Genomic DNA, 9,232 nt, shown 5'->3' on the forward strand with positions numbered 1-9,232 from the left:
GAAGAGGCGCAGCAGATGCTGCGTCTGTTCCAAGGGTGAGTTCTGGCTATGAAGCCGGAACTGCAAATCGTTAACATTAATTGATGAATTTAAAGATTGATTAATATATTTACTCGGATGGAAGTAATTAATACATTATTTACATGTGATTAATGGTCATAAAAGCAATAAAACATGGATGAGACGGATGCAAACGGATTATTTACATGAATGAACGATTGATTAGTGACATAAGTGAACAAAATAGGTTAAACATGATGAATTAATGACGAAAATATATCAAAGGAGCGAATTCCAGAAACCCGATATGAACAAATTGAATTCCTACAACCCGGATTGAGTTTAATGACGAAAACCCGCAAATATGAGATTATAAGGGATTTAAGTCGGATTTAATGATGAATTATACGTGTGAATGAATGATAAATAATATACATGAAATTATTAGACTATTGTATCGAAGAATTAAAGAAAACAAACGAAACAAATAAAAGATTGACGAATTACAGAGGACGAAGGAAGAAGAAAGGAAGCAGGAACTGCGGCAGCCTCACGAAGAGGCGCAAGCAGAGAATCGCGCTCCTTCAAGAGGCGCAGCGATTGCTTTGCGTCCTTTCTCGACGGTTTGTCTTCTGGAAATCCGTAAAAAGAGGTTTTAAAGCACGGTTTTAGAAATCGGTTTTAAGAGGTGTTTTCGACATAAACCTTACATTAATGATGATACAAAAAGGTAAATAACAATAAATAAAGAAGGATTTACACCCTCAGACTTACATGTTTGACGAAACGAGAAGAACTAACTTATCGATTAGTGATGCTCGACTCGAATGTAGACGAAAGTGCCCTCGTAAGAGGAAAACGATTAAGATTAATTAAGTTGATTGATTGTGGAGTTGGTCAAATTGGTCGGTCATGCAAACGAGGCTGGTACTCAGAAGGATCCGATCTTACGTGGTCGAATGTTCAAGCACGTAGGCGCCAAAAAGTAAGAACAAAGGTCTAGAATGCAAAGGGAGAAGAGAAGGGCGGACACTAGCGTGAGAAATATGAGGAGCGAAGGCTCCTATTTATACTAATCACGTGAAGGAATTAGGGTTTCGGAGAGACTTTGGAAGTGAATCTCGGAAAGATATGAAAAAGATACGAAAAATACGCGAGAAAGGACTGGGAAGAGGCGCGCAGCCATCTGCGTCTCTTGGAAGAGGCGCAGCACCTGCTGCGTCTGTTCCCAAGTGGTTTCCTCCTGCGGAAGAAAGATTTCCGTGTTTAAGTTATGGAAGGACGGAATAATTTGGTTTTCCTTAATATTTTGTATGAATATCACGGGAAATTGTTTACCGAAGAATAAAGATTTTGAAATAATTATAAAATATGGAATAGAAATATCCGGAACATTCCAGAACATTCTGACTCGGGATTTTACGGTTATCAGAAAATGGAGACGGTTTTAGGCCCGGACTCCAAATGTACTCTAATTACTGTCAAAACGACCGTATCGGCACGTAGATGACAACTAAGAGATAGACATTAGTGTTTGAGCAATCACTTGACGATAAACTTACGAACTGTCACAAATCGTTCCGCGTAGCAAACATGCGGCCCAATCATCACCGGGTGGTTTGCGAGAGATTCAGAAATGAGGTATCTACACATGGGCCGTTACCGATTTGTGAGGCATTGAAACTGGTGAAAGGTTGAATAAGCCTGCATTTGTGGAGTCGCCACCAATTTATTGTGGAAAAATTGAAAACCGTTCGAATACCTCGTGCCATGTCAAGACACTAAGTAGTGATATGAACACTAAGAACTCGTTACCCTTAGCATTCTATGTCTAGAGTGACTCTCGTGATGCCAATGAACACGGATGTTCACAAAGATTTTGAGTAAGGGGTGAGCGTATGTATTAGGAAGCTCTTTAATTTGAACACCTAATCCCGCCCGCCTCGATAGCGGCCTCTACTAATGATTAGTGAAATTGTTCATATTTGATATGTCGTCGATGTAATGCATGCAATGCAACAAACATATATTAATCCTAGCATGTGAATTTAGACTATGTCGATGAACACGTGTTTTAGCAAACAATTTGGTCAAAGTAAATGTTAGATTCAATACATGTGAATGCCATACAATTAAATCATACATAATAATAATTATGATAAATGAATTAATTACAAGGAGTACAAGGTTTATTTGATTTACGTCAAAAGCACGCTTTATGACGGGATTTCAAAGAATAAAATAAAAGGAAAAAAAATAAAATTTGGAATTAAAATATGAAAATATGTCATGTTAGAGGTGATAATACGAATAGTAGTTGATTTGAACCGTAATTAGAAGCTACGTCAAAGCGAGAAAGAGTTCAGGGACAGAAACCAACCCAGAACAGGCGCAGCATCTGCTGCGTCCTCTGGAAGAGGCGAAGCACTTCATGTGTCTGTTCTAGAGCTGGGCTATAGCTGTGAAGTCAGAACCGCAACACTGTTATCGTTCGTTGGTATATTTAGGATGAATTTATCTATATTAAACTCGAGTTGAAGTGTTTTAGCCGATAATATGTATCTGAGCAAGCCATAACACGAATTAAAAACGAGAAATTACAGCGGTTTACAGGATTATGAATAACTCCTGCCAGAAATACAAAAGGCAAAACTTGAGGTTAAATTAAGGCGAAACTGGACGAAATAAGACTCGAAAGAAAACTTATGTATCAAATTAGGATTCCAGAACCTCGACATGGACAAGTCGAAACCCGAAGAATCGATTTGAATTAAACCGGCGAAAACCCACAAGTATTGAATTACTCGGTATTAAGGACGAATTAAGCATTGTAATAAAAAGGATTTGTTAAAAACACGAGTTATATACTGAAACAACAAAGAAACAAAGAATAACGAAAGAAATAAGAAAAAGAGAATTTTGCAGGAAGTCGAGGAAGAAGAAGAAGAGCAGGAGCAGCGGACAACCTCAGGAAGAGGCGCAGCAAAGCTGCGATCCTTCGAAGAGGCGCAGCTGTTGCTGCGTTTCTTCTCGACGTCTGACATCTGCTGCTTTATAAAAATGGTTTTAAAAGATGGATTTTAAATCGGTTTTCGAACGTGCTTTTGATATAGATCTACATTAATTGATAAAAAATAAAAGGTACAATAATAAAACGGGATTTACACCCTCAGACTTACATGTTTGACGAAACGAGATTGACTAAAATTATAGTTTTAGTGATTGCTCGACTCGAATATACGTGGAAAGTGCCCTCATTAGAGGATTTAGTAGATTGATTAGGTTGATTAAACGTGGAGTTGGTGAAATAGGTCGGTCTATGCAACGTGACTGGGACTCAGAATGATCTGAGCTTACGTGGTCGATTAATCAAGCACGTAGGCGTCCAAAGCAATAACGTAGTCTAGAATGCAAAGAGAGAGAAAGAAGGGGCGGAACACTCGCATGCCAAATTTGGAGGCCGGAGGCCTCTATTTATACTAAACATATGGAAGAGTTTAGGAATGACACGGATTTGGAAACAAATCACGGAAATATTCTGAAAAACGTGAAAAGAGGGCTGGAGAAGAGGCGCAGCAACCACTACGATCCTTTGAAGAGGCGCAGCACCTGCTACGTCATTTTCCCATAGGTTTCCTCCTCAGCAAGAAAGATTTCTGCGTTTTATTATGGAATTTCGGTAGATTTACACTTCCTTATTCCATAAAACACAATATACGGAAGATATTTATTTAAAATATATATTTTAATTAGAAATAAATATCCAGAGAATTCTAGAACATTCCGGAATATTCTGACTCGGCATTTAAACGGTTTTTTAGAAAATGAAGCGGTTTTTGACCCGAACTCCAAATGAACTCTAATTACTCTCAAAACGACCGTATCGGTGCGTAGATGACGACCAAGGGGTTGATCGAGTGTTTGAGCTATCACTTGACGATGAACTTACGGACTGTTATAAATCGTTCCGCGTATCAAGCATGCGGCTCAATCATCACTGGGTGGTTGGCGAGAGGTGTAGAAATGAGGTATCTACACAATTTAATATGGAAAAGAAGGAACCATAATTCGAAACTTGGGTTATCGTATAAGTGATGTGGACTGTTTTTTTAGATTGCAAGAGAAAAAAATACAGATACTGTGTGACGATAAGACAATTGAGCAACTTTGAATAGAAGGAGTTACCTATGGAAAAGTTGAGTTGTTTCTTATTCATAGCCCTATAAATGATTTACACACTGTTAGTATAAATAATGAAATTTCAAAAGAGATGTTTGTAAAGTCTAGACAAGACGTTTCATTAGAGATTGTACACTTTAGTGTGGATGTAACAAAGCCAGCGGATCTTGATGAACTAGAAGAAATATATAGTAGCGAAAATGAAGAAATTATTGGTGATGAAGATGATTGGAGTACAGATGATGAATTCATTAATGCCCAGGTGCATAAAAAGAATTGGCTTGCTAAGAGAAATTATTCAGGAAAAACATCAAGCATAAAAGATTATAAAGAGCAAGATCATCACAAATTTTAGAAGTCCAAAGGAAAAAAGACAGTTATTGGGGCGAAGATGAGGATAAAATTATGTTACCTTCTAAGCAAAAAAAAGTCAATTTAAGAAAATAGATTCAGATAATGAGGGATCACTTAGTCCTAGCGACGATGACGAGGACCTTGAAGCACTAATGTAAATTGCCATTATATGATCCTAGAACATCACTTGGATGTGTTCAATTGGAGTTAGGACAGCTATTTGAGAAAGTTGATGTATTAAAGAAGGCGCTGATTTACTATTGTTGTCAAACACAACGTAGCTTTCAATACTGCCATAATGAAACTGGAAGAGTGCTTGTGAAATGTAAGTTTTATCCTGATTGTCGATGGAAGCTCAGTGCTAGATACACAAAGGATTATGACTGTATACAAATACGATTCTTTAAGGACGTCCATACTTGTACACGTACTATGAAAAACAAAAGAGTCCATGCTAATTTTCTTGCTGAAGAATACCAAGAGAAGCTCTTAAAGCACCCTACATGGAAGTTAAAATTATTTGTGAAAGATGTGGAAGATACTTATGGTGTGAAAGTTAATAGGTGGCAAGCCGGGAGGGCTAAAAGAAATACATTATCAACATGTGGCAAGGTCGTCGGAAGACAATATGATTCACTTAGAGCCAATATATATGAGATGAAAAGGTCCAATGTTGGATCTAGAGCCTTCTTGTCATTAAAACCTTCCATTTCAGGTTCCATTCCTCAGTTTCACATGTTCTATATCAATTTTGTTGCAATTCGACGCAACTCTCTAAATGGGTGTCGAAGACTGCTTGGCCTCGATGGTGCATTCCTCAAAGGCTATTGTAAAGGTGAGATCTTATGTGCAGTAGGGAGAGACGCAAACAATCAGATGTTTCCCGTTGCATGGGATATAATAGAATCAGAATCCAAAGAAAGCTGGTCATGGTTCCTTGGGCATCTAATTAATGATTTAGAAATGCAAACTGGAAAAGGTTGGACTTTGATATCAGATCAACAAAAGGTATTTTTTTTATCATTGTTGGGATTTTCCTTATTATTTTTTTAGTTATTTGGTAAATCAGGTTAAACTAATCTAAGTTATTTTGTAGGGATTATTGCTTGTTATAGCAGATATGCTTCCAAATGCAGAACATAGGCTGTGTGCTAGGCACATCTTTACAAATTGGATTAAAGTAATTAAGGGAATCCCGTTACATAAGCTTTATTGGAAAGCAGTGAAGGCCTACACAGAGAAACACTTTAACAACATTATGGAAAAGCTCATACAACAAAGTCAGCGAGCTCATGCTCAAATGTGTGCAAGGGATGTGACTAAATTTTGTCATTCCTTTTATAAGACTTGGGCATGTACAGACGTTACTTCTAATTACATGGCAGAGACATTTAATTCATGGATTCTTGAAGCTAGAGAGAAACCAATTCTAACTATGCTCGAAGAAATTAGGAGGCAAGTAATGTCTAAGATGGTGGAAAAGAAAGCAGAGGCAATTAAATGCAACGGAATTACCACAAGAGTTCGAGAAAAGTTGAATGACTTTAGACAATCAACGAAGAACTGGATATCAATAGAAGCTAGCACAAATGTATATGAGGTACAACACACTCATAATAGTACTTTATCGTATACAGTGAGACTTGATCAAAAGGTATGTGCATGTAGATATTGGAATTTAAATGGGGTTTCGTGTGAGCATGCCACTGCTGCTATATGTGCTGTCAATCAAAATCGGGAGAGTTATGTGGCAGTTTGGTATACTAAGGAGATGTATAAGGAATGCTACTTACTTTCTTTAGAGCCACTAAATGGACAAGCTTTATGGAAGACAATAGAAGGTGGTTCGATTTTACCAAGTGATCCAAGGGTAAAGTGTGGGAGACCCTCAAACAAGAGGAAGAAGGCATATGGCGAGGTAAGGCAAAAACCAGTCAAGTATAGGGCTCCAAGAAGCAGCAAACAACTATACTCCAAATGCCAAAAAAAATGGCCATAATCGCAGGACATGCCCGAACACTTGATGCTAGTAATAAGGAGGTGACTAATTCAATGGGAAATCAAACAAATGAGATTCACTGAAATTTTTGTGATTTTTGTTGAACTTATTTAATCCCCAAATACTTATTTTGGGGAATTGATTTTCTCAGCATCAACCTAATGTTATTCCTAGTGGATTTAGTAATTGGTTAATTTTGTGTATTATTGGAATCAATTTATCATAGTAATTCATCCATGTCAAAATAACCATTTAAACAAATGATTGTACAATTAAGAGGAAATGAGAAATGAGGAAAAACATCATCTTCTCAAAAGGGTAATATGAACAATTATTAAGAACTAGCAAATAATTACATAATTATTTTATGTAAATGAAAAAAAAAAAGAAGAAGAAGACTAACTTTAGATGAATGTTGGATCATCGTGGTACATGTTCAAGCTTTTGAAGAGAGAGAGAGATAGATAGATAGATAGATAGATAGATAGATAGATAGATAGATAGATAGATAGATAGATAGATAGAGAGAGAGAGAGAGAGAGAGAGAGAGAGAGAGAGAGAGAGAGAGATTGAAATGGAGTCACATGAGAAACGTTGAGTTACATCAGTAGGAGGAGAAAGGGTTAGGTGAGATTTTGTAAGATTAATGATTTTATTTTTATTTTATTATATTTTCCGTCATGAGGTTGACAGGTTTTCCGAGTGTAAGTATGTCAGAAAATTAGAATTGGGTTGATTTGCACATAAACTAAAACATATGGGACTAATTTGTAGATGTTAAAAGTTATGGGGGTAAATTGCACTTAACAACAAACATATGGGGGCAATTTGCTACTTTCGCCTTCAAAGTAAATACTTCTTTGTGTTTACACACACAATAGGCTTGTCATATAGCAAAAAAAAACATTCAAATCAAAGCATCGACTCACGGATTCATTGAGTGACGAAGACAATCAGTCGTCGCTTCTTCCAAATCTATACTTGGTACTCCTTCGTTTGGAATTTATGGAATCCGATTAACAAATTGATACATACATAATTTCTCTTTTTTGCATGAGAAATAATGAGACTTGATAATATTTGGTTACTAATCTAATATTGTAGCAAAAGTTTATGAAACGATGAAAGGATGAAGGAAGTTAGGAAATAAAAAGGCATGAAGGAAGTATGGGAGAATAGTAATCGATTAATGAATGCTTTCTTTAATGTTAAAAAATGGGTAATTGTTTAATCTATGACTCTGTATATAATCTGTTACCCATTGGAATTTGTAATACACATATAGAATGGTTGGTGGTTTAAAAAAAATTGCATTAATGAGCAAGATGGACGGTTTTGCCCTTATTTTTTTTCTACTGGATTACGACACTCTATGAGTTAATGGACCATTTTGTCCATTTAATAAGAGAGCTCCAAAATAAGAATTCTGAATTCTCATGGTGCCATGTCATCTGTTTTAGGATCTTCTTTTATATATATAATGATTAGTATTTACTTTCAATTTATTTTTCGTTAATAGGTTCACATAGTCGTTTTCTTGAATTTGAGTGTATATTGACAATAACAAAAGCGCTAAATTAAGTAGCGACTTTAATAAACTGGTTAATTGATGGGAATAATTTAAACTATGTCTCCCCCTTCTAATATCTATCAATCAATCAATCAGTACTATATATATATATATATATATATATATATATATATATATATATATAATCCGGAAATCAATGAACTTCAATATAATTAAATAAATCTTTACTAATTAATTATACTATATAGTTTTAATTGATAGCGATGTGATAGACCTGACCAAGGGATTTCAATATAAATAATATATAATTTTGGTTAAAGTATACATTTAGAGAACATCAGAATATGGTGATTTTCCTTAAAATAAACATGCACCGCTTATGTTATTAATTACTCCCTCTGTCCCGGTCAATTGTTGTATATTGGTTTTTGCACAAAGACCCAGGAAAGTGGAGGGGACCAATTACTAAATGACAAGTGGACCAAATTGTGTGTGAATGATCAAATTGCTCATCAAGTTCATTCTTAAAATAGAAAAGACGACAATTGACCGAAACACCCAAAAATAGAATAGGAGAACAAATGAACGGGACAGAGGGAGTAATATAAAGATAGTAATTATTTAACATACACAAATATAATATAAGTATGTTATATTTTGGAAACTATTAAAAGGTAAATAAATCAAGCTAGATTTCCAAAAAAATATAATATTCCATATTTATTTTGATTTGATTTGATTTAATGCATATATGTAATATATTTACATAAATATATAAGCCTCTTAAATTTTGCATGACTAATAGTAAATGTAATTCTGTTAGTAGTGAAAAGAATTGTACTAACATTAGATATAGTAATATGATTGTAATCACTCATTTGAATAGTCAAAGTAACAATATTAACAGCGAGCGAGAGTAGTGAAAGTAACAATAATTACGTAACAATAATTACGGCGGGAGTAGTGAAAGTACCGGTAGTAATAACGAATGTAGTAAAAGTAACAATACTAACAACAAAAGAAAGTATATATATGAACAATTAGCTAACCAATCGATTTAAGTAAATTATTAATAACGGGAGTAGTGAATTTGTCTAATAATTTATTTCATCGTAATTTTAAGATATGTTATAGAAAAATATATTAATGATAAATTTATGAGTTATGCA

General features: G+C 35.2%; 1 protein-coding gene across 1 annotated transcript; it reads left to right on the forward strand.

Moving 5' to 3' along the window:
• The first annotated feature begins 4,270 nt into the window (after window positions 1-4,270).
• Window positions 4,271-6,532, forward strand: LOC141618386 (uncharacterized). The gene is made up of 3 exons (XM_074435484.1): window positions 4,271-4,441; window positions 4,864-5,541; window positions 5,630-6,532. The coding sequence occupies exons 1-3, from the start codon at window positions 4,271-4,273 to the stop codon at window positions 6,530-6,532; spliced, it is 1,752 nt and encodes a 583-aa protein (XP_074291585.1).
• The last annotated feature ends 2,700 nt before the right edge of the window (window positions 6,533-9,232 follow it).

This window comes from Silene latifolia, chromosome X (assembly GCF_048544455.1).
Source record: "Silene latifolia isolate original U9 population chromosome X, ASM4854445v1, whole genome shotgun sequence".
In the NCBI taxonomy this organism is placed as follows: domain Eukaryota; kingdom Viridiplantae; phylum Streptophyta; class Magnoliopsida; order Caryophyllales; family Caryophyllaceae; genus Silene; species Silene latifolia.